Source organism: Impatiens glandulifera, chromosome 1, assembly GCF_907164915.1.
Source record: "Impatiens glandulifera chromosome 1, dImpGla2.1, whole genome shotgun sequence".
Lineage (NCBI taxonomy): Eukaryota > Viridiplantae > Streptophyta > Magnoliopsida > Ericales > Balsaminaceae > Impatiens > Impatiens glandulifera.
In genome coordinates, this window is record NC_061862.1 from 16384902 (window position 1) to 16411831 (window position 26930).

Consider the following 26930-nt stretch of genomic DNA (forward strand, 5'->3'; position numbering starts at 1 on the left):
GGGGAGTTGATGAGCATTATCTTAGAAGGAGTTTTAGAAGCCAAATATTCTCTCGAAAATTTCTTTCTTTTTTTTTGTCTAAGAGGTTATTCATTGAGGTATTTTTATTCTGACAAGGTTAAAAGAATAAAAAATCTCCTTACTAACAGATGTAGTCTCCATCTTCAAGCCAAAAAAAAGTCAATCATATTCTCATTCTTCATTGACTCATGACCTTCTCTATTTGGTCATTTTTTAGAACGTTATCAATCATCTATAAAAAAATGCCTCTTAATATTAATATTAAGATAGAATTTTTGGAACAATGGATCTCAAAATACTTGAAAGGGTGATTAGTAATGAAACAAAATATATATCAATTATTATGTAGTTGATAATAGGGAAAGAACCAAATAAAAGAAACTTTCAAAGAAATAGTTTTGAGTAAGTAAATCAAAAGTTTTATTCTTTAAACTTTCTCAGAGTCTATTTTGAGCTTAACAGATTCTAACTTCATTGTATTTTATAATTTTATAATTTTTTCTTTTTTTCGTACTATTATGAACGTTTTTTATTTGACTCTCCATTTAAATAAAATATATCTCTTAATAAGAGTTAAAAATATCACTTTGAAAGAATTATAATTTGATTTTTTGGTTTATTGTTTATATATTCATGCAATTATGCAAATTCAATAGTTTTTCTCTCTAAATAATAAAATATGGATCAACAAAGAAGATAATTGCAAAATAAATTATAAATTTGTGACAATACATCTTTACCTATATATTTTTTTCAGTCTCTCATTGATAATATTAAAAAAAATATCTTTAATTTGTAAGAGACATAATCTTCTAATAACAATCATTAATAATTTGATTTGTACGAGACGAATCAAAAAAAATATTTTATCTTTTTATTAAAGTTTTTTTTTCTTGTTTTGAATGTCATTTTGTTTTACCTAACATTATTATACTTTAAAATTAAAAAGAATTTTTATTTTTTATTTTATTATAAACATTAAAAAATTATCCTATTTTTAAATATAAAATTATATTAATAAAACTATTGCAAAATCAATTTTAATAATTAAATCGTATAAAATTTGTATGAAATATTGTGTCACCACCATATTATTATTATTTCATTACTTTATAAACAAGAATAATTTATCATTCAGTAAAATTACCACTAATATTATTAAGCTATTTATAATTTTGTTTACATGTAATTTTTTCATTTATTATAATTTTAAAGAATTTCAAATTAGCTCAAATTTTACTATCATAGAATTTTATAAAATACCAACAAAAATGTTTTCAGATAAACTCAAAATTTTAAAATTATCTAAATATTTTTTATTTAAACTGCCTTATTTTATATATAATAACTAAAGCATGTAGAATAAAATTTTGGTTACTAAATAAACTTGCAACAGATGGATAATAAGCAAATCAAAGCAGCAGAACATATAATAAATCACAATTCACCAATAAAAAGTAAATAAACAAATATGGGTACTGCCAATTTCAAAACTCCACAAAACAAAATTCCTCACAAAACCATAAAATTCCTAGCCTACATGAATTTTCTACCATATTGTACATCACTCATGAGATGTATGCAAAATAAATAATAATAAAAAAGCACAAAATTTCCCAAAAAAATGCCATCAAATGATCAAAGACCCACCCACCACCAACCATGGCATACACCCTTGTATGCAAAAGAAAATCTTAAGAGTACGATATGCACCTCTTTGAAAACAGAGTAAAAAACAATAGAAAGTTCGAAAAATGACAGCAATTTGCCATCAAGAAAGACTCGGCCAAGATCTCGGGACTATGGCCAGTCTACGGCACTCTATACACCAGTATAAATAAACTCATGACAAAACTGGGAGTAAACAGATGGCTGAATGACTGACTATCAGCAAAACTTAATTCAGGAGGATGCAGATGCTTTCTCCAACTGTTCTTTTGCAATTTCCACCTTTCTCTGCTCGGCATGTTGAGCAACGCCATTAGCAAGTGCCTGATATCGGAAATCAAGCCCCTGCATAAGGCTCTGAAACTGCATTGGATCTGTCACTTGCAGAACTTGAGTCCAAAAAAATGAGATTTAGATAAGTGTGTATTATATATTAAATAACTTTGAATTTACAAGAGAATTTGAAAATGTTGAAAATTCACCTTTAACAGACTCCACGAAGAAAATAAAGGGATCCACATCATCTAGAGGAGATTGCATTTCTTCGTCGTCACTGTAGTCATCTTCATCGTCATCTTCGTCGTCGTCATCATCTTCATCAGCTGAACGGAAAGCCTTTGCCTGTGTGTGGGGGGCTCAGAATATTAGGAACTGTATCGAGCAAATAACATAGCAAAAATATGTGAAAAACAATTGCTACGAATTTTAGAGTGGCAAAAAATAAATTTAATTATAAATCCATTCGCTTCCCAGCTCAATTAAATTCCCCTCTAACTTCTGCTCCTCTTCAAATTCTTAATCACATTTCCAATAATCATGTGACACCTTTAAGACATAAATTAAACTGACTTTTCACCCATTCTCTCATCAGAACAATATGATTATCCTAAAAACGGTTGCAGAAGAAGACAACCATGTTTACCTCCAAAAAAACAGCTAAATTTATCTTTTTAGACCAGGAGCATCTTTTATTGAACAATCCAATTTTATGGAAATCTAATATTGTTTGATAAAAAGGTGGATTATTTAAGTTAAATGACTAAAATATCCTTAGTATTTTATATTTAAAATGTTATAAAAATAAAGGGGTAATTTTTATATTTTGGTTGATGATTTGATTCATGAGGTGATTGGTGATGGGATAGGGATTTATAACCCTTCATGAAACATAGAGAGGATTTTTATCCAATTGAGCTACCAAGTTAAAAAAAAAAAAATATATATATATATATATATATAATGTCAAATAAATTTTATTTCAAACCTTTGCAGCTAACTTTTTTAGCGTGCCGTCATCTTCTTCAACATCCTCTCCATCAAGTCCCATTTCTCGATCAGAGCCTTCACTTTCATCTTCTTCGTCATCAGTTTGTAATCCATTCATAACATCATCCAAATCAACATCCTCAATATCATCTTCCTCCTTTGCAGCTTCTATATCCACATTGGAATGAACAAACAAACATAAGGCTCTTTCAATGGACTAGTTACAAAATTAGCACTGTCTTCTACAATGAAAACGACTCTATAATATAGTGTGAAACCAACAACATATTGACAATAATACCAAACCCTTCCAAGAAGAAAAATATGAACCAACCTGCCACTTGTTCCTTATAGGCAACAAGAAGATCAAGGGTTGCCTTAAAAACACGGCCAAGAGCTTCCCCTGGCAACTGACCAGGAGGCAGCATAAGCAATGATGTCAAGCCCAAGCAGCAAACCTTCTTATCATTTTCTCTGTAAAACCAAAAATGGTGTAAGCACTAGATGTGAGCACAAACATACACATGTACAAGAGTGAAATTGAGAGAACCTTCTAAAATTAGTCATAACTCCACTTTTTTTAGTTTCCTGTAACATCTGGAACCAAAGGTTGAAGATATCAGTTGTGACGCCAAAGTTTTGTAGTATGTTCAGAGTCAGGGATGCATTGTAGTACAGAGCATCAGCAACCTGCCACAAAATGAGCCAAGAAACAACAACAATCTTATGATTTGATCGACTCTCTTATTGAATAAGCATGTTACTATCATAATGTATGAAACAAAGACATCTTGTAAGGAAGCAATAATGAATGACGCACAAGCAAATTAGAGCAATTAATTTAGTTAAGCACTATAATAATTCCTTGCTTCTGATTATCGAAAGACCATCGGTGCATGTCTCTACTACAGGGAGCCAAAATAGGCTAAATGAGAAGAGAAGAATCATGACTGCCTAATATCTGAAAAAATAATCAATTGAAGATGCCTCTATAATTCTAGGAAAACTTAATTCTTTGATTCTTACCACTTGCACTAGTAGGCATTTAAAATGTTGTTTTTCCGACCTTTGCAGCCGTTCAATAGTAATTTTAAGGTAGGGCTCAACCCATTGATCCACCTGGCCTTTGCAGTTCTGAAATAAAACTTGAATGAGTTTGGGAGCAGGCTCAATATCACCATCTTCTAAATTCTTGTCTGCCATGACCTGCAGATAAAAAATCCAACAGAAAATCATCAGATTGAGATTATTTATTTTTTTGGCGAAAAGGAAAAGTCTTTGTATTGATAATGAAAAGAAGATAGAGAAATTAAAACAATAAGAAAAAGGATGGTTTACTGAAGAAAATTAATGGACTGAAAGAAGTTGTCCCAAGCATAATTACTTCAGCTCTAACAGTGTTATTATTGTATAAGTTATTTGATAAAGTATAATCCCCACAAAGTTGAAGTAACTTACATGTGAAATCATATTCCAAAGGCTTTGCTGATAGTCTGGATCCTTGCAGGTCAAGAAGTGTGCTGTGCCTCGGGATATATAGTTATCCAATGGAACCAATATATCTAGTAAAATAAAATAAACAAATAGGTCAGTCTGAAGAATTTTCTATTTGACAACTCAGCCCATTTATCCTCATTAATACAGTGAACCATTTACAGCCGTGCACAGTTGTATAGTTTGATTATATATATATATAAGACATTTATAACAACTTACTATTCTAAGTTCAAGATCAATTTATTTTCTCACTTCTATGTCATAGGTTAAAGATATAGTGCCAAATCCTAGCAAAGACCATCAACCTATATCTACTATCATAGCTAGAATAGATTAGATCCAACAAGCTAAGAAATAATTTATATACATTGATGTGAGGAACATTCAGAATATTTAGCGAACATGAGGTTCTATTCTTTTCTGATGTGTTGGTTGATGGTTACTTTATTGCCTGAAATATGTGGTTTTATGGGAGTCATTATACAAAATTTGTCTTAATCAAACATAAGCATATGTGATTGCATAATAATTGTCTATAGAAGACTCAAAAAAATTTGTTGTTGCAAGTATGAGATAATAATTCTTCAACTAGCAATATTAGATATTTGTATGCTTCCGCATACTTAAGTTAAGTGCACGTGATATTTTATGTTAAAGGGTATCCACATCAAAGATTTATTATCTTCTATTTACTTGTTTGGTCAAGTGCCTGTAACATCTCAGCCACATTACCAACAGTTCCTCGTTCACATCATTCTCTTGGTTGCAACTAGATATTGCTAAAAAAAGCCCTACAGTGTCATCCTACAGTTAAAGAACTGGTAATTCCTTGATTCTGTCTTACCCTCTGAATCACAGTTCCTCAAACAGATAGCGAGAAGACAAACAGAGTATTCAGAGGGCAAACCAATTTTTCAGGTTATCATAAGAAAATTACAGAATGACATATCTAATTTATGATTTACTGACCCCTCTAAAGAGGCAGTTTAAGTGAGACAATAAAAGAAAATCAAAACCACAAGAAACATAAGCTATAGATGAATAGAAAGAAGGAAGAAACTTCAACTTGCAAACAAGTACATGGATCAGCTATTGTGAGTAGAAACATACTTGGAAAGAAATCAACTGCCCAATCAGCCAATGCATCCATCATCAATGGCCAAAGACTCCACATGTTAATGGATATTGTAGGTGAGAAGAAGGTCATATAAGACACAATTTCCAAAACTTCTTCAAATACCTCTGCAACAACAGTGTTATACAAGGAAAAGAGTTGTACTTTATCATCCAAAGATAATAAGGTAATTACATCATAAGGAACATATCACTAAAAGGAGACAATAGAACAGAGAGGAACTGCAGCAAAAACATCTAACAATCAGAGTAGCCTGCTTATTAAATTACAAACTGATCATCTTCACAACAGCATCCAATGATTGATGGATCTATCACATGAAAACTTCTGTAGCTATATGGTATGCATCACTCTAAAAATGCAACAGAAACACATGACTACCTAACAAGAAAACATGGTAAAAAGGAACAAATAACACACATGTTTGAACAATCAATTTCTCAGAGTAGTATCCATTTATAGTTTACATTAACTGACTACTTCCTTAGCCCAAGTTACATGTATAATAATTAAGATGGCTAATATAAATTCTCAAAATATAGATTTGTAACCTTATCTACAATATATTCAAGGACTATTCTAAAACCCTAGGATGTTATATGTGTGTGTTTAGTTGAGATATCCATAGTTCAATGAAAACAATTAATAGGAATTTCTACACGAACAAATATACTATCATTCAAGGGCCTTTTTTTTGTCATTCTTTCAATTTTCTATATCAAATGCTATCTGTATTTTGCAGCAATAAAGGAATTTCTGTATTTATCCTATCTTTATAATAAAATGCAATACTATATAAAGACTATACTCATGTATAGAGTTTTATGCCAGACAATTCAGCTACTGAAGATAAGCATACACTACAGTTTCTAGAAATCTACATATAGAAGATAGTACTACCTTGTCCATCAGTTGTCAGCATTCTATGCATAAGAGGAAGTAGAATTGGCTCAACTTTAACAAACAAATCAGGAAGCCTGCTAACTGATTCAAGTATTGTACTTATTGCACGTAAACAACCTACTGCAGCTAAAGAACCAGGGTCATCAGCTTCCTCTTCTTCTTCTGCAGAGTTCATACACTTCTGAAATGCGGCAGCCTAGGGTTGTAGAAAAACAAGTTACAGAATCAGTAAGAGAAAAAGAAATAATATGTTGATCAAAGGTATGGGTCTCTTCTCTACCAGATTCTCGCATAATCCAAAGGCATATGGCGCCATCTCCTCTCCAAACTTATCCACAATTGTTTCAAGTGTAAAGACAAGATCCTCATTCTCCACTTCATTCATAAGCTTAAAGAACTCTGAAAAATTAAGAAAAAAACACGTTACTGGTTAGTCAATAACGCAACTCATAAACCAACTTCCATCAAGAAGGAAAATACAACATCACTAAACCCAGTACACATACCATTAAGTAATTGGGGAAGAATGGGACGAATCTCATCCAAATCTGCATGATGAAATTTCCGGAGCTATGAAATCATTACCGTACAGGCAACAGCCCAAAAAACTATTTTAAAAGCACATGGCGTAAGTTACCTTTGCAAGCATCAATATATGACCGCAGAGCAAATACAGAATCAATACGAACCGGAAGTTCTGGGTCACGCATGCCTGCTACAACTTTGTGCAACGCGAATTGGAAATTTTTGGGGTCCGAGAATCTAATATGGGCATATTGACCAGCAACCCATGCAGCCTAATGTTCAAGACAACATGAACAAATGAATAAGACAATATAAAATGATATTTGAGAAGCTGATAACGAGAAAAGTCTCCTCATTAAAAAATGAACGACATTCACAAACAACTAAAGAATCTCTTAATGGGTAGAACTAACATTATTCCACATGTAAGTGAGCTCTTCTTTTAGTTGGAAACACCCAAATAAATGTCCCAAAATAATAAGATACAAATCCTATGTTTCTTTTTAGTTGGAACTTTATTATTGGCTTATCTGAATCAGCTTTGGGAGAGAAGTAGGGTGTTAAACTAGAAACCTAGACCTCCCACAAATATACTAAAAATATGTCAACCTCAAGTTCATTGTTTCACAGATATTGAAGAAGAAAGCCTTCTGACCAAAAAAGAAAGGAGAAAGCCACAAAAAGGAAACCTAAATTGCAGTTGAAGATTTTTATCCAGTTCATGCGTCTCAAACATTAAGAACACATGATACAGATGTAAACACATGATACAGATGAAAGGGTTAACAGCTACAACGTATAGCAAGAGCAGTTAAACAACAGAACAGTGTGTTAGTTAATAATGAGGACCTGAAAAATTGACCTGCCAGGAGTCTGTAACAACCCCTAGGAGAACCGCTACTTAAAAGCTAGACATTAAGGTGGGAGAGACCAAGGGTTAATTATTAAACCCACATTAGAACACCATAATTCAGATGTAGGATCCAAGTCCCATTCCTTAACCAATAGATAAGGGGTAAAAACAATGTAGAATAAACATGAAAGGAAAATAAATGCAAGAAACAGACCTTGGATCTCAGATGACCAACAGGACTGTTGAATTCAGGAAAGACATGTTGAACTAACATGCGCTCCAATTCAGATTTGTAAGGCTTTGTTTGCTTCAGTTTATCACATAGTGTTCCTATAGCAAGAAGAGCACCATCTTTTTGACGATATGGTTTATGCTCCGCAGGTGCCACTTCATACCTACAATTCAAGGAGATGAAAGTCAACCGTGAATTAAGCATCCACATAAAATATGTATTCCGGTGTCTTATTATGAGACTATAAACTAAATGGAAGTCCCTTTTATATAAATACTAAGTCATTACATCACTCTTACTAGGTCATTTGATTACTTTTAAGGAATGTATAATCTTTTTATGATGATCAATTCATTTGAACCATAAAATTTGTGTAGAACACTAAATGCTTTCATAAATAGAACACAGGGAAAAAAATATTAGAACAAAAAACATGGAATATACCTCCTAAAGATCTCCACAATGAATAGAACAAATTTTTGAAGGTTCTCTTTACCACGCTTTCTTACCAACTCACTAACAAAATCCATGGCAGCAGTCCTAGGACTGTACAGATCTTCAATTATATCTGCAAGAAAGTAAACCAAAGAGTTATGCAAAGCTACATTACATTTCATATCAAGTTTAGACTAACAACTAACCATATCCCTTCCTGACATATTCATGTGGATCTTCATCCCAAAGCTTTTGATCAGTGTCATTAAAACACATAAGTGGAAAAACAATCTCAAACAGGACAATGTCGAGCCTTGGTTGCAGCTGATTGTACATACTCAACTTTGAGAGACTGCATAGAAATTGATCAAAAGATTAAACATCCAATTGTCATATGACAGGAAAAAAGCAAGAAAATGTCTACCAAAAATACACAATTTAAAGGCTGATCTGTCATGCTATAAAGAACATGTCAGAAGGGTTTAACATTAGATCCATCAGCAACGTCAGAAAAGCTTTAAACAAATAACTATCGGTTGCAAATTGCACCTTAACTTGATGTTCAACCTTCAAAGGTGGTTCATCATCCCTATTCAAGGTTACAATATTACCAAATTTGTTAGGTTGTAAAATACACTTGCAACTCTAAGACTATTGACCAACACAAATTACAGGCATTCTTGCAACATTCAAAAAATAAGTAAAAATTATATGTTAGTCTCTGTTCATAATCTTCAGGATAATATGCCTGGATAGTTGGGGAAAAAACATAGACGACTTCTAATCAGAAGAAACAGAGTGAAAATATGTTTATAGTAATGGGGATCTTTAGTTCACAGCACAACTATCAGCGGACTGGCTGCAGAAGGAAAAGATAATGGTTATGGGATTGAGTGACTTTGGAAGATATCTAAACCAATATTATCCTTCATTTTCAGTGGTAGCATCAGGCTCTAGGCCACTATATGTAATTAGTAAGGAGTTTATCTCCTGTCATTCACACTTGAGATCTAGCATCAACAAGTAACATTACTTTGGTAATAAGAAATGGCATTCTCAGTTTTATAACTACAGCAAAAGCAAACAATTCAGATAATTACCATGTAGTAATGAAATAGAACATTACAAGCCAAACAAACCTGTTGCTTAGATATTGCAAAATGAGATTAATAACTCTGTCTGGCAGGTAGCCACCAACTCGAATCACATTCAACAAATTTAAATGGCATTCCAAGATTTTTCCGGCGTAGGTTTTCTGGAACATTTGGACAAAAGCTCTATTTTCTGGGCTTTGATCTTTTAAGTCCCCAAATCTATGCCACAAGAGAGAGCGTTAAGAACACAACACAATCTACACTATATTTTATCTTCTAAAAACTATTAATAAGAGAACAAAAGATGTTACCTGGTATATAGCCGGTTCAAAATATGCACTGTCCACTTTTTTACCTTCCACCATCCCCAAGACTTTCTGAGATCTGGGTCAGCAGGTTGGCCTTCTTCAGGGACAGGCCTCTCCAACATATTCAAGAAAAGAACCATCCAAGCGTTAAATACGTTTGGATCAAACAATTGCTTTGGAATCTCCAGCTGAAAAGATACGGGAAGGTGCTATGAATATATGCAAGCCCAATAAACTGAACCAAAGAAATCCTTCTTGTACATCCAATAGAATAAATGATTTAGAAAAATCTAAAAAACAGCACTTGTATCACATACTAAATCCTTCCATTATTAGATCACCATGGGGTAATTCATGATTATAATAATGGACAAATATATGAAAACTCAAGCTTCTATCTTAAACTTAATTAGTTTTCTTCTAAAATGTTAGAAAATAAATCTACTTATGTTGCCATTTCGTCTTTCACAATCTGGATTTTTATTTTCAAATAATGGAAAGATCTCAAAAAAAGCATCTAAAAGACGTAAGCATGTTCAAAACACCAGTAGAGGGGCAGTTCAAAATTAAGCTCCTATCCGCAAAATGGCTCATCCAAGTGTTCCAAAAATCAATAAAAGAAACAATATAAAAATTGATCTCTTTTTTTGAACAAATGAATAAACAAAATATTACATTTTACTAGGCACCAATGGAAGCAAGATATAGTAATATCAGGAACTAATGCACTTCATACTAGGCACCAGTGAAAGCAAGATATGTATCCAAGGAACATCACTCTAACATTACTTACACAACATAGTTTTCATCATGGTTCTTTCTGTGAAAAAAGTTTATTCACAAAATTGGAGTTCAAATTACTAAACGAATTAAGTAAAACTAACTTGTGACAGTTCAAATTACTAAACGAATTAAGTAAAACTAACTTGTAACAGTTTGATCATTTCAGTTATGTAGAGATTCGGGTTTTCTTTTTGAAAATCAAATTATAAGATAAAAAATAAAAGGTCTATTTTCAATAACCTCCCTTTTCGGGTGGCACATAAGGAGATGAAGAAGAAAGAAAACAGCAAGAGGAGGAAAGATTGTACCCACTTAGTTTGCTGCATGTATACCACGGGGTGGGGGTGGAGGGGGGAAGAGAATATCTAAAGGTAGTAAGCAACTAAGCATCAATGAACATTGCACTTACATATATGGATGACCAGAATACTTTGCAGATCAGCTTGATCAATTCAGCATAGTCAAGAGAAGGGTTGGGAACTTCAACAAGCCCGTTGAATATGTTGAGCAAATGAGGAAAAGTCTCCTCCACAATTTGATAAACAGGCACCCTATCCTCATCTGACTTGAACCTTCAAATTGCAACAAAGACCAAAATACTTAGTAATGGATGGTAGAAATCACTTTTTTTTTTCTAGAAGGCTCATATGTCAGCCTCAAGTTGGGATGAGATCTTGGAAATCACGGAAGGATATGTAATTAAAATTGAAAAGTTCGGACATAGGTTTCTCTAAAAATATGTAGACCACAGGTCCAATCTAGACTCAGAGATAACGTCTATGTCAGAATTTTCCAAATATATGGAGATTATTTTAATTTTTGAGTTACCATTTATTAGTTTTATAGAACCCCAAATTAAATCATTCTTAAACCTTCTACTATTCGTTTAAATTATAACAATGCACAATACCTTCTTTTTTTGAGGCACAATGTACTCATGTTATAAAAGAATAGTGCAGTGGCACTTAGAAAACCGATGCACACAACACACCAAAAGAGATTTTTAAGCCCATAAACAACGAAACAGAAAAAATACTATACATTTTACTAGTAACTATGTTTGGAATATGAGTCCATCTTCCTACAATATGTTGAGCAATTAACTAAGACTCAACTCCTGAGTGGGAGGTCAAGGTTTCATGACTCTAGAATATTTTTACAATTCCACTTGGCTGATGAAAGCAAGATATTTAAATATAAAGTTTATGATAATAATTTCCAGTAAATATGATCAAATGCAAAGATCAAGTACATCACATGAAATGGGATAGAGAGAATACATATGTATACATTTGATATGCATATGTGCACACTAAGCAATTGATGTATCATATACAGCCCCATGTTCAATAAAATTTTAAATAGACTCTAGGTGCAACACAATGTTCTATTTACATAAATTTGTTAAGGACTTACTCATATTTCCTAGAAAGAATCCTTAAAACAAATAGAGCTCCATATATTTGCTGAGCCTGGTCCTGCAAATTGTGTTTCACCCATTGCAAAAGATTTGGCCATTGCTCCGGGTAATCTGCATGGATAATCGTCTTGACGCATTCACCTAATTGCACTCTGCCAAAAGTTCGAAAAGAAACAACAGCATAGAAGTCTATTAGAAGTGATGTAAGGTACTATAAGCTTCCTAAACCCCAAGGAGAGACCGAGTGATCAAATTGTTTTCACCTTAGTATGGGAGGCACTTGTGTAACAAACCCAAGAATATTTTGTCGAACCAGGTCTTTATCACTGGGTAAGATTTTTGATTGTTCATCTGTTCCAACAAAATCACAGCAAAAGTAAACTATGAGTTCCTGGCATAGTTTAAGAGGAAGTAATAGTACAAACAGATCACAAGAAATATCTCATCAAACAAACCATACCTGAGTCAAGGGGTGACCAGTTCTTTCCAATGAAGTTCTTAAAGTGAATGCTGGCAACTTGCCGAACTCCCATATCACAATTACCATCTACAACAATCTGCAGCATTCTCAGCAAATGCTGGGGGGTGTACTGGAACTGCAAAAACAAGCACAATTCCAATTCAACCCATTGATGAAAACAACATATTTTTTTAAATAAACTAAAACCCAAAGGAACTCAACTCAATCAATAAAAACTATGAACAATTAAAGAATACCCACATAACAAAATTAAACAAAACGGGTAAAAAACTAATGAATTTGAATACATCATACAAAAACTAATTGAAATCAATTTAAACAAAAGATTAAGCCTTGATAAGAAAAAACTCTTTATCAATAGATTACCTGATTAAGGCTTAGTTCAGCAGCTTTCCTCTCATCGGGATTGGGACTGAGGGCAGCTTGAAGGATGACAGACAAACTCTGAAGATCCATCTTTGTCTGTCTTAGATGATTAAACAATGGAAAACTGGCACAAACAATGCCTTATGACGGCAAGAAACAAATCTCTGCGCAGGTTAACGCGCAGAGAGAGAAAGAGATATAGAGAGAGGATTGCAGCCGGAGAGAGAATGCTAAGAAATTATGTATTTAAACAACGATTCAGTATTAGGGTTTTAGAGAACGGTAAATTCGTTTAACGATCATCGGTTGTTCGATTCACTCTTCTTTTATATTCATTACTTTATTTTATTTTTATTTAAGAATAACAAAAAATATCAAATTAATTCGGGAGAGTATATTAAATAGTTTACTATTATTGTAGTACAAATTTTAAATAATAAAATAAAAAGATTCCATATTTTTTTTTTAAAATATATGTTAGTTATAAAATTATGGATATTTAAATTCTAATATATTTTATAATAAAAAATAAAAATAAAAATTATAAGAATGAATAGATTATCTCTTTTATTTATTGTTATAAAAGTAATTAAAAATTGAATTAATTTAGTTTAATTTATAAATAATGATATAATATAATATAAAAAAAAACATTGATAAAATATTACCAAAATTAAGAAAGTTCTGAATTCAATATATATTGTTAATATATATAAGATTTAGGATATTATTATTATAATCTCATATTATTTTATATTTTAACAATTTGAAATATATTTTTCATATATGTTACTTAACCTATTTTTATAAATATATCTATATTATTGTATTTATTTTCAATAATTCAATTTCTTCAATTTATTTATTAAAATATCTTGTTTTTATTTTATAAATATACAAAAATATAATATTATAATAATTTAACCCATTAAAATTTAAATAATTAATTTTTTTATTTAAAAATATCTTTAGGAAAAAACAAAAAAAAAATGCCCATCCCAAATATATGCATAATTCAATGAATCAAACTACCCAAATTTATTTTAACATGAACCTCAAATAATTTGTTACAAATTGAGAAATTCCATAGATGTGATTAGTATATATGATTTATTCTCTATAATTAATTTATTTATAATATTGTAAAGGAATTTTTTTTATAAGTGGATTCCGATCATTTTTAGAACTTTAATATGAAATAATTGACGACAACTTAAATCGGTTTCATTTGAAAATACTTCTCCTAAATCACAGTTAACATCACGTTTATCAGGCTTATTGATGATTTTTTTATTAGATTAAAAAAACATTAGTATTTTTGTGATATTATTTGTTTAATATAGATCATTGATTTGGATCCCTTGGTAAGAAAGATTTAACTATTATTTTGCCTTTTTTAAAAATTTTTATGTTAATGTTTACTTTTAAGTAATAACAACTCAATGTTTATAGAAGTTCAATTTGGAATTTGTGCTCAATTCAAATGTTTATTTATTTATTATTATTATTATTTATTTTAGAATGTTACCGTTTATCTTATAGTCATGTCCCAATTTAATATAAAACGTTTATTAAAAATTAAAATCGAAACATTTTATCTCTCAAACAAGACTTTTAACATTTTAGTTATCTAGTTTACATAATAGTCATACGTGACATTAAAATTACTATGAAATTAAAATTTCATTGAAATTGGAATAAATGAGATTTCATAATCTCAAATTAGCTTACTCTTGTCATGAAATTGGTATGTACGATTACTAAAAACATAAAAAATAAATATCTATGCGTTGAAATATATATTTTTCTCAATTTAACTCAATTCACATAATCTTGACACATTTAATATAATTCACAATTGTTCAAAATTACTCAATCCGGTCTAACATAGTTTAGAAGATTTATTATTTAAAACTAGCATTTAGCCCGTGCATTTGCACGATTAATAATATAAAAAACCGTGAAAAAAAATTACGGATAACATTTTTAATTTTATTTTTAATCGTTTTAAGTTTATGGGTGGGTCAACCCACAATCCGACCCAAGTATCCATTTACTCAACATCATTATATATATATATATATATATATATATATATATATATATATATATATATATATATATATATATATATATAGATTAGTTAGTTAAAAAGTTGAACTTATATTAATATTAAAACGGTCCCGCGTTTATCAAATTTGGTGTTGAATTTAAAATATAAAGTTTTTGTAGCCTAGTTGGTTAAAGAGTTGTACTTGTTTTGTTAGGTTGCAAGTTCGAAACATACCTCTGACATTTTTAATTTTATTTTTAACTGTTTTAAATTTAAAGGCGGGTCAACCCACAATCCGACCCAAGTATCCAAATTAACCACAACTCTCGACCCGGCAATCCGGACACTTTAAAAATTAAGCATCATTATATATATATATTTATATAGATTTGTTGGAATCTGATGTGAAATCAAATATATTATTATAAATAGACGTTATAAATAATAATTGTTTATGTATAATAATTTTAAGTAATATATGATAGAGACTTATAATTCAATGGTAGCGTTTGTGTCTTTATACCATGTTTATTTATAAAAATATATTGTAATATAAATAGCCTAATAAATTGAATTTAGATGGGTAAAAAAAAATTAAATAAAGACATTAACCTAACAAATGACCTAATTAAAATGAGTTAGTTTTAAAGAGATAAACTTGGTATAAAAAAGAATAGATTGAAAATTCTCGAAATGAGTCTCACTGGAATTGATTACCAAAATTGTCATAATTACATTACGTCTGTTACACATCATTAATTTCACCAACTATCATCCCCTTAATTCTATTACATTTTCAATCACTTTCTTTTCATAACCCTAATTAATTACTTTATGTAATTAGGACTAGTTTGATACACCTTAGTCTTTTTATTTTATTTGTTAAACACGTGCTAAATATATTTAAGTGAGAATATGATGTTCATATATGATTAATTTTATTTATACGTATTATTATTATAATAACTTATTCATATTTATAAATTAAATCATACTATTTATTAATAGAAATATAACGTATTTAATGTGATATTTGATTTTTTTTGTTTTCAACCCATTTGTCAACCAATCATAGAATATTTTATTATTAAAATTTAGTGAGGTTAAAAAGAAATAAAAGAAAATCTAAAACGGTTCTGTGTGTAATCCAATTTTTTTTTTCGCTCTATCATTTTATCTGTCATAATTGTTTCACATCATTAATCATCATATCTTTACAATTTTATTCCGATATACAATTTATTTCTCTAGACCATTTACGGTTTTTCAGAAACAAGCTCACAATTCTTTGTCGAAATCTTATTTTCACAATTTTTTTCAGGAAGCAAGCCTCGTAGTTCGCAAAAATGGTACACTTTTGAGAACTACCAAAATTCTGTTTTGTTCGTGTTAAATGTTATGTTTTGTTTGAATAACTAACAAGATTTTGTTTTGTTAATATTTTAAAAAAAAATTAGTCGTGTTATCTAACAACATCAACGATAATGATGGACAATAGCGTATTTCATTCCTACTGTGTTTATAACATTTCAAGTTGACAATAATGACGGGTTCAGTTTTATTTCTAGTATTTCATGTGAAGCGCCAAACATGAGAGCGCGAATCTCTTCAGAGTGTACATCAACTCTGTGTTAAGCGCTAAAAATCAATAATTTTATATTTTTATCGCACTAATCATTTCAATGTCGTTATTACTGTAATTTACAATTTTTTTGGTATTCAATAATTTTGACGCCTTTACTCTTTAATAAAACTAATATTTATAATTTTCAATTTTATAAGACGGTTAGATTTAAAAATTTAAAAAACAAATGAGTGAATAGACTATTTTGTCCTTAGATTATTGATGAGTAAAGGAAATAGCCTACCCTAGCCTATATATATATATCGAGAACTTTTGTTAAGCTAATTATTAATTAGTAAAGAATTGGTAGTTCCGATCCGGCGTAATGAAGTTGAGTTTTCCGGCGACGATGTTAATTGGAATGGTATTAATGATGACGACATGGAGTATCATTAATATTAAGGGTGAAAAAGAGTTCATATGCAATACAACGCTGCCGGGGCTGTTGAGTTGTAAGGCGGCGGCAACTCGGCCGCCGCCTCCACCGCCGGCGCCAACAGCCAATTGCTGCAAGGTACTGTCCTGGGCCAACCTTTCCTGTCTCTGTACTTACAAGAATTCCTCTGTATTGGCTGTAATCGGAATCGATCCTCAACTCGCCGTCAATCTTCCCGGAAAGTGCAATATCCCTCATCCCACCTGCTAAAACTAACCCTATACTAATTAATTATATGCATGCATGCATGCTAAGCCTATGTTTGTGTGCTTAACTATGGTATTACAACTTTGTTAATTTCAGTTTAATTACTCTCTAAATCAAATAAATATGTCAATCACTTTAACTTAAGACGTTTTAAGTAATAATCGAATATGTATAGTTAAATATTTAGACATGTGCCCACATAAACTACTTTTGCTGTTTAATGTTTGGCTAACCATCCTTATTACATTATAAATTACTAAAATACCCTTCCCCAACCTCACTACGGACTCGTTTGATGTACTGGTTTTTTGGTTTTCTTCAAAATTTTCTTAAAATTCAATCATCATTCCATTTATTATTTCAACTATCTAATCAATCATTTTATACATTTAAATACCAAAATAATACTTTATTTAATTAATAAAATTAATTTATCTTTAAAAATTAAGAATATTTTTATACTATTAACCCTTAAAAACTAGTTTTTTTAAATGATTTATGGATGAATATCGAGACAAACATATTGACACCCTTAATTTGAAAAATTAAATTTAGGATCCTTAGGCTAATGGAATGAGACAAGGAAAGTAAATACAGTTACTAGTAACCTTAAACTTCTTCATTTTCTTATGTATATAATAACATTGATACAACATTATATAACAGTAGTAATTGTTTTGAGAATTCTATCATTGGTACAATTGTGTTGTTCACTTGTACAACAAGAAGAATGGTTAAAGGAACCCTTACTAAAATAGGATAAGAATGTATGAGGACATACACGTATGGATATAAAAAAAGAAAAAAAAAGGTATTGAAACCTTAAATCTCTCAACCCATCAGGCATCAACATTGAAGGTGCCTGGATGAAGATCCCTTCAAACTACGCCAGAAGATTCTTTGCTAGACTCCCCATTTGAGCCATAATTCCAAAGGGTTTTTAACTCACCTCTAAATAAAGCCAAAATAACGGCAAATCCTGATGTAGAAATGCGATTCAAGGATAAAAACTTTATCAGGAATTCGGAAAGAGGCAAGATAAAAAAAAAAAAAAAAGGAAAAGAAAAGAATTGCACAATCTTCTTATATGGAAGTCTGATAAGGGTTACCTAATGTGCAAGGAACAAGGTATAAGAGAGCAGGTTGGCCATATCCATCCATTAGGTACAAACCAAGGTATGTTAAAATGAGTCCTGCAATAAGAAAATTTTTACCATTAATTTTAAGCACAAGGAACGAAAACCAAAAGTGAAATGCAAAATGCTTCTATTCAATAAAAAGTTTACTTAGTAGATTTGGTGCGTGGTTTGAAGATGATCAGAGGAGAAAATACCAATATTTTACATATTTTACCAAATGCTCGCAAGAGCTTAAAAATGAATTACATGGAACCAGAAGAGATCACGTTTGGAAACAGAACTTAGTCAAACACAATTTCAGAAACCTATTAACGGTTTCTCATCTAGATCCAGATCCAAATCCATAGACAAAAAGTATTTCCAAACGGCCCCATTAATATTTCCACAGCACAAACATAAAGCATTAAAAAAGAATCCTCTCAACAAACATGGACCATAGACAGCAATTGGGATATTTTCTACATTCATTTCTACCATGTTTTTTGTAAACTAAAATACCTGCATATATACTACAGTACATGACAATTTGGGGGAGGGGATATTTTCCATACACATCAAATACATAAACGAGCCCATAGATGACAGATAATACAAGATACATCTAATAAACAAAAGGCATATCAAGCTTCATGTATTTGTATGTTCAAAGAAGTCAACACAAGGGTAAAAAACATTTTCCAAGTTAAAAGACAATTGTTCCATGGATAAATAAAATGAAATGCATATCCCAACAAATAAATAACAGTGTATGAGTACTCACCACAGCCATAGCCAAACACCAACCAAATGAAGTATCCACCAAAGAAGGTGTTCTTATTAGCTTTGTCAAATCTGAAACCATAAAAGATACAAAGATGATTGAAGTCACAACCCAACTACTTCAACAAATTCAAATTGTTATTTTGCATCATGTATAGATAAAAAATCATCTGAGGCTGCAAAGAAGAAATTGATAACACACGATGTTAACTAGAAAAACGAAGGCAATAATCACCCCACTTGGCAGTGTCTTGCCTTTCACCTTGCTGTTACCAATCATGAGCTGTTCATGATGGATGTTAAAGTTGCTGTTAAGAATCTAAGTTATCTTAGAATACTAGATGAAATAATACCTGTAAGTAAATGTTTTGACTAAGTTATGAGGATCTCATTTGATCTATAATGTCTTATGTTATGAATTATTCATCAAATTCTAATTGAAATTAAGATTCAAATCAATGAACCAATTTTGTTTTTTAATATTTCTACACTTTTTTTTTGAAAAATGTAATTGTATGATTTACATAAAAAAATAAAATAAAAAACCTACATTTGAGTAGCATGCTCATATATTTACAAAGCATTTTATCTTTAAGAATGGTTAGTTGTATGCTGTAGCTTGAGGGGGACTAAAGTGTATTAGTAATTTGATATATTTAGATGATAGAATAATTAGCTTGCTCTCTAGCATTAGTAAAATAACTCTCTCCTTTCCTCTTTCTCCTTAACTATTAGACTATGTTTAGATAGAAAGAATTTGAATTGGAAATAGAATTTAATTTCCAATTCTATAAAAATTGGAATTGAATTACAATTCAATTAAATTCCTATTGTTTGGAAAAATCATAGAACTATAATTCTTAAAAAAAATATTTAATATTCTTATTTTATTTTATTCTTCATTAATACTAATATTATATACAAATGACAAAATAATAAAATACTTTAGCCTTGTCAACTTCAAAAAATTGTTAGCCCGACAGGCCTGGTGGACCAAAACCCTAACGACATTGAAACCATGTATGTATGTCCTGTGGACTAAAGCCTAAACAAGACATACCGACATAATAAAATAAATTGCAATTGCAATTTGTAAGTGGGCATGGTGGAATTGAAGATTAAAAAATCATATACAGTTTAATTAATTCCAAAATTATAATTATAATTATAATTGCAATTCAAATTCCTTAGTTTAAATGATCAAAAACATACAACAGAAGTGGAATTGGAACCATCAATTCAAATTCAATTCCAACCAAACATATTATAGTTTTAAAATGAATGCTAGCAATTATCTAACCATTTGTATAATGTATTTTAGAAATTCTCAATCACATATCAATATTTGTGTTCTTATATGTGTGCTTCCAGCATTTGCACCATCTTTATCCCCTAAGAAAACACTTGTTTATTTTCACTTCAGAGGAGAGTAAGATGAAAGTGAGTACATGGAGAGCATACAACTTTTGCATTTTTCTTAATTTACTCTTTAGATGCTATTGGATTTGAATTACCTTATACCACTAGTCATTGCTATCCACATCATAACACAATAAATTAGAAATGTAAATCATGAAAAGATTCATAAATTACCTGCGAAAAAATGAGACTAGAAGACCAGGGAAGAGGATATCCCCAAATCCAATCATATTATAACCACCCCAAGGATCAAACATTCGAGGAATTCTCAGAAGCATAGGAATAGACTCCCCACCAGCATTGTCACCCTTTGCTACCTGTCAAATATCAAGGTAAAATATGATTAAGAGGGAAAAATGGGAGAAAATAATTTATTTTATAAACAGAATTACATGAATATCATAGATGCACAGTGTTAACAGCATTTTTATTATTTGCAGCTCTTAAAAAAAATCAAATTGAGATACAAGTTATCCTAGACTAGGTTTGTCCAATGTTGTTAATTTCACAGTTTCTAAGTAGTAGCACGCATCGCAAAAGGAGCAATGTATTTCTGAATAAATGATTCCCATCTTCCAACCAACTTAGAGACGTCTTGCAGATAAATGGCTCTAATGAGATTCATGGTCAACTTTTTGAATGGAATATTCCGGTGTTATATTACCAAGACACTTGAATTTGGAGCAGACTCCAATTATATATTCAGATACTCTATATTCCTTACAAAACTGAATGCATTTGAGCCAACAACTTGATCATATAACATAACAGCTACCAGTAATCTCGTTAGTTGTTATGGCCATTAGAGTGAAGTAAACAATAACATAGTTGAGATTGAACAAGACATTAAACACAAAAATTCCCTCTCATATTCTGAGTTTGCATCCGAAAATATCATAAATGCTAAAGACTAGTTCATGAATCACAAAAGAATCTTCTGGAAATCAAAGATTTTAGAGATGCTTACAGCAATCATAACACTGTCGTGGAAGATCAATGGTGACAGAAAGACCCAGAATATATCATAAACAAATGCGCAACAAAGAAGTACTGTTGCCACCTGAAGTCATTGACAAGAATATCAGATGAAGATACATAACTGAAATCCAAAACAAAACTAAAGGAGAAGAAAATAAATCCCAAAACCTTTATATTTGGTAGTCGAGCAACTTGTAGAACTGTTATCATCATGCAAATACCCTGTTAGCAACAAACTCTCTTAAGAACCCAATTCCACCAGACAAAATCAGATAATTATTTCTACATAATGGAAAGGACTGCATCTGGAGAGAAAAATAAGTGTAAAATTGCATGGTAAGTAATCAAAGTGGAACTCCCCATGGAGAACATCATTTGGAAGCGATCTCATGGACACTGCCTCTCAAGTACAACATGTCAAACTTCATCCTAGGAAATTGGAATTTTGGTGAAGAACACTAATAGTGGCTATAACAGAATGTGTTGAAAATTTATAACATACAAGCACATCATACATCAGTTCACTCTCAATGTTTGATAAATATTTTAGTACATATTAGAAATGTCATTAAAAACAGATGAAACAGCATCCACACCCATCAGTCAAACAATTTAACTGGAATCATTAACAAGAGTTAGACCTAAAGTTGAAGAATGAAGATTTGTCAACTATATAAAGGAAAACTATGAGGATGTATGTATAAGTTTCTGACAGATGAAGATCATCTAAAAAGATATACAGATTATAATTTGAATTTCCCTACAGCTAGCCTACATATTTTCTCTGTACAAATATGGAGGGCTTTCTGGCTTGAACTTCTAATATACCTAAGAAGTCTCCTGCATTTTCGAGAGGCGTGAGGTATGGCTTATTTAGAATGTCAGAACATAAACTAATCACACTTCTTCCACCAGCACTTTTTCCCCCCAAAGAAAGTATTTGAGTCATGAAGTGGTTTGGTGAGCATATAGACTGGGCCTAAAAGGTTTACAGAGATTGGACAAGCATGCAATGTGATAGTGAAGATGTGGAATTGATGAGATGCAATTAATGTGTATATGGAAGCTAGCGGCTATCCGGAAAGAGAATTGGTGAAAAGGTGGTGGTAGGCTCTAAACCTTCTTGCTGTCTGGAATTGAAGGTATCCATTCAATATTGAGTTCATTTAGGAGTTCATTTAGGGGTGGATACATATAATAGGAAGGTGCAGAATTTGAATTGAATAAGTATGCAACGACTTAAAAAAATAGAAACTCAAGCCACAATCTACAATAACAAACCCCTCTAAGAATCTGTATCAAAGCTAATAAAAAATAATATAACCAAAGAACAACAAAGACTGGAAAGAAAATAATGAAGACAAAACTCACTAGAACATCTTGACCAATCCATGAGAAAGATGATTTCCTTGTGGCAGCCCAACCCACAGCAAACACAAAGCAAAGCAATAACACCAGAAGAGAAAAGACTGAAACAGTCCCCACAAAAGGTAATCGTAGTTTCTTCTGCCCACAATTTCTCCAGTTCCTTCATTCAAATGGGTGAAAAAGATCATATCATGTCACCAACAGTAGAATCCAGCATAATCAATAACTTAACTACAAAGTGGATCAAGGCTGTTACCTCAACACCAGAGACATTATACAAGCATGCATTCCCTGTAAGAGTAACCAAATTAAACAACTAGATTAAGAACTGACCAATCTCTGCTATTCACATCTTCAATGGATAAAACATTCAAATAAGAGATAATTGGTATTTTGCCCTCTGCACCTTGATTTGATTTTGCCCCTAGAACTATTGAAATGTTTTGATTTTACCCAACTAATGGCCAAACATCGTCAACTGGGCAAACTTCAAAAAGTTGATGCAGTTTGCGGGTAAGAAAAAGAAAATTCAATCTGGGGCAAAATCCAAACTGGAACAATGTACAACTGAATGGCATTTTATTATATAAAAGATGCTAATATCGAACCTTCAAAATGGTACAACTGAACGCCATTATCACTTTAACTAATGACACAAAAATAGATTTTAAACCGGCCAAACCGTTTCCCAAAAAAATATTTCTAGAAGAAATGTGACCAATAAACTAGAGATGTGTGATGATCCTTGGAAATGGAAGAAAAATAATTATTTGGCAAAGTTGAAAATAGTTTTAATACCTCAATACCGCCTATGCAGAAAATGCCGATTAACAGCCAAACAAACCATGCTGACATGAAAAGATACAATAGGACGAGAAAAGAAGATGCTGAGATGACAAAGATGACAGCACTGTACACAGTAATATCAAGCACTTCTCTATCATCATCCTCAATTGTTCCAGCATTGCCAGATTCCTAGAAATGGAAAAATTTAAAGCCAGATCAATTAGAATATAAATTCCATCAGCACTAAGAAAATTAATGCATCACCTCAATGAATGGGATGTAGAATCAACAATGACAACTGCTAAACAAATATTAGGAAACATATATTTTATGACATGGTTAAGGAATCAAACTGAACTTCAACAGAAAACATGACACATCATGCAACAAAGACAAATATGCCCCCAAAAAAGAGTATTTGGGACCTTAAGTGGAAGTTGATTGTAGCGTTCATCAGTCTCATCGGTCAAGGTAAAATCTGACCAAAGCGACGCACAGAAAACTGTCCCAACAGCCATCAGCCATAAGAATGCCACAGAGAAGTCAATGATAGGCCGATCTGGCGAATATAACTGAAGTTCCACTACATTAAACCATACATCACTAGTCATTTACAGGATGAAAATATTAAAGGACTATGCATGAACAAAGTTTTCCACTAAATTTTTCACTTGCACATGATGCTGCCCGAGAATCAAGATAGTTTGGAAACCAAAAGCTCACCTTTGTGTCCGCCAATCATAAATCTTTTTATAGCCTCTCCACCAGACTGGGTGATCAGGACAACAGGAATAGTGATATTTTGGTCATTGCTCTCAGAACATGACATCTCAATAAGATCTGCAAGAAAGAATAGAAGGCAAAAGAAAAGATATTATGATGTGATAGTGGGGTACCAGTAGAAAGACACAAGATCAAATGAGTCGTGTCATTTCATTCATATCAAAACGGGAAGTATCTTAGGGTGAGGTACCAGAATCTATACAAAATAAAAGAAGTTTTATCCTTTCATTAATATCAAGTGCTTAAATAGGATTCTAAAAGAGTTCAATAATGTGTAATAAGATACTACAACCTTCTCCACTATTCATCACCAATAAGCCTGCAGCACCCCCTGATTCCGCAATTTCAGCCTTGGTAACAAATTCACAATCACCACGGGTGGCCAACGCAAACACTCCAGTGAGCTGAAAAACAAATGTATGAGCTTTTGATCAGAATAATACTTCCAACTTTGACCATGAGTGGAAATATGGCAGAGTTAAAATTCAATAAGATTGGTGTACATGGGATCCATTTCTAGAACTACATAAATATAAATAGGAGCCATCTGGATTATGATATGCCAGGCATGCAAAACTTTGAACACATAAACCAATCAAATAACCATATAAGCATCTGTTTGGCTTGGTTAAATGAATTGTTTTACCATTTACTAACAAGGCCAATGAAAGACATCAGAAAAGTCTCACTGAGTCTGAAATTATTAGTCTGCAATAACTCATTTCAAGGTAATAACTAAAAGAAAAAAGATTTTACTTCAATAACAACGAATAAATAAATAAGAACCAAGAAACACCATATACCTTTGATGATGAGTTGGAACAGCCATTTATGGGGTTTGAAAAGACAGCTGGGAATTTGTGAGAATCTTCCACACTTTTGGGCAAAATGCCTCCAAATTTTGCAGTCACCCCACCTAATATCTCATTTTTGTTACCATCAACCCACATCCTGACCTTAACCTGGAAAATCAATAGGAAGAAAAAGAAAGCTACTTTAATCTTGCACTACTACTTGCAAAACCTATATGCATCTGGGAATTTGTAAAAAAAACTCCCAGGTCAGTATGTGGATAGAATATATATAGCTTCTACAGTGTATATCTTCACAACGTACGCAACAAAAGGCAATACAAAACACATCCATAAAGCATAACTGAAGTCACAGATTCACAAGTGGACATGGAAATATGTGGGTATTGGGGATACTAATATAGAAACAATAAAAATATGGAAGACTCAGATTCAAGAGATATGGTGATGATAAATCAGGTACATAGATATGCAAATAATTATACATAAGGGACTATTAAATGATGCAAGAATTAATCATGGCACAAACACTATCATTTATAGAAATACACTCCCAAGGTGTTTTTTGTTCCTTACATAATATTTGCATATAAAAGTACCCACCCTAACTGCAGTTAGACAAGTAAAATTTGCAGCAAATACTTCCATGGAGGTACTGTACTGTGGTTCCATCCTTTAGTGTTTTGCTTTAAAAAATGACAAAAGTATTTAAATGTGATGTAATCTTATTAGCTTAAAGGTAATTAATTAGACTATATGTTAAGACAAGTTACGATGCCATTAAGATCAAAATAATCCCATCCCATACAAGCCCTTCAAAATAGAGAAGTAAACACCTGAAGCCCAAATTGATACTTTAAATACTTTGACATAACAAGTTACGAAATTTCGTCTTAAATTGGAAGTTTAAATACTATAACAAAAGATCAGATCACAGTTTATTAGATTAGATTATACAGGATGGATGACAATATAACTTTGTCGAACTAGAAGTAAGTAAAAATGAAAGTGTTTAAAAGAAAGCAGTTAGTTGTATTAGTATTACCAATCGGAGAATATTGTTGCAGGAGGCAGATTCGGGAGCAGAACCGACGTGAGAGATGTCATCGGCCGATGTAAGTGAGAATAAGAAGAGAATGAAGAATGTGATTATCATCGTACTGGAAACAGAGAACGCCATGGCCAAATTCCTCTCTCTCTGTTGTCTTCCTCCTCGTCTCTCTCGAAGCCCCTGATTTCTTTCTTTCTTTCTAGTTTACAGCACACATTTTTTTTATATTATTTTTTTTTTAGTTTTTGCTAAATACAAACGCGGTTGATAGTTAGGTGGGAGAATTGTAGAGGAGACATTTAGGGCTTAATTATTGGTTCTTTCAAATTATTTGCATTCAATATTATTTAATAACTTTATTTTATTTTTATAAAAAAAATATTTTTTATTTATTTATACATCTCTCAAAAAGGGAAATTTGAGGAAATGACCCTAATAACAAGCTTAAATGCGCATGGTGTGAGCGCATAATTTAATTAGCGCTGGTGACCCTCTTTTTTTTCTGACGAAAATGCCTCTATTGCGTGA

General features: G+C 31.6%; 3 protein-coding genes across 3 annotated transcripts; 1 reads left to right on the plus strand and 2 right to left on the minus strand.

The window, feature by feature from the left end:
• Positions 1-1456: 1456 nt before the first annotated feature.
• Positions 1457-13208, minus strand: LOC124919585 (importin beta-like SAD2). Its single transcript, XM_047459854.1, has 22 exons — positions 12988-13208; positions 12601-12736; positions 12404-12491; positions 12137-12292; positions 11130-11292; positions 9941-10125; positions 9675-9848; positions 8742-8887; positions 8545-8668; positions 8083-8263; positions 7128-7287; positions 6997-7038; positions 6771-6889; positions 6488-6686; positions 5563-5694; positions 4414-4517; positions 3982-4161; positions 3506-3645; positions 3290-3429; positions 2954-3123; positions 2172-2310; positions 1457-2078 (listed from the first exon to the last, which is right to left on the minus strand). Exons 1-22 carry the CDS (start codon positions 13075-13077, stop codon positions 1924-1926), a joined length of 3123 nt encoding a protein of 1040 aa, XP_047315810.1. The 5' UTR covers positions 13078-13208; the 3' UTR covers positions 1457-1923.
• Positions 13209-16989: 3781 nt separating this feature from the next.
• LOC124919177 (putative lipid-transfer protein DIR1) lies at positions 16990-17310 on the plus strand. The gene has a single exon (XM_047459350.1). The coding sequence runs from the start codon at positions 16990-16992 to the stop codon at positions 17308-17310; it is 321 nt and encodes a 106-aa protein (XP_047315306.1).
• A 601-nt stretch (positions 17311-17911) lies between these two features.
• Positions 17912-26611, minus strand: LOC124920690 (signal peptide peptidase-like 2). The gene is made up of 14 exons (XM_047461243.1): positions 26397-26611; positions 25343-25501; positions 24832-24943; positions 24480-24596; positions 24182-24339; positions 23769-23945; positions 23227-23261; positions 22974-23130; positions 21771-21824; positions 21592-21684; positions 20799-20941; positions 19207-19277; positions 18417-18500; positions 17912-18286 (listed from the first exon to the last, which is right to left on the minus strand). Exons 1-14 carry the CDS (start codon positions 26529-26531, stop codon positions 18186-18188), a joined length of 1596 nt encoding a protein of 531 aa, XP_047317199.1. The 5' UTR covers positions 26532-26611; the 3' UTR covers positions 17912-18185.
• Positions 26612-26930: the final 319 nt, after the last annotated feature.

Coding starts and splice junctions, on each gene's coding strand:
- LOC124920690 (XM_047461243.1), bottom strand. CDS start 26,531: ATGGCGTTCTCTGTTTCCAGTACGATGATAATCACATTCTTCATTCTC. Junction 21,685..21,770: donor CTCGACTACCAAATATAAAG/GTTTTGGGATTT, acceptor CAATGACTTCAG/GTGGCAACAGTACTTCTTTG. Junction 20,942..21,591: donor ACGACAGTGTTATGATTGCT/GTAAGCATCTCT, acceptor GATATTTGACAG/GTAGCAAAGGGTGACAATGC.
- LOC124919585 (XM_047459854.1), bottom strand. CDS start 13,077: ATGGATCTTCAGAGTTTGTCTGTCATCCTTCAAGCTGCCCTCAGTCCC. Junction 8,264..8,544: donor ATTGTGGAGATCTTTAGGAG/GTATATTCCATG, acceptor CTTGAATTGTAG/GTATGAAGTGGCACCTGCGG. Junction 4,518..5,562: donor GGCAGTTGATTTCTTTCCAA/GTATGTTTCTAC, acceptor TTATTTTACTAG/ATATATTGGTTCCATTGGAT.
- LOC124919177 (XM_047459350.1), top strand. CDS start 16,990: ATGAAGTTGAGTTTTCCGGCGACGATGTTAATTGGAATGGTATTAATG.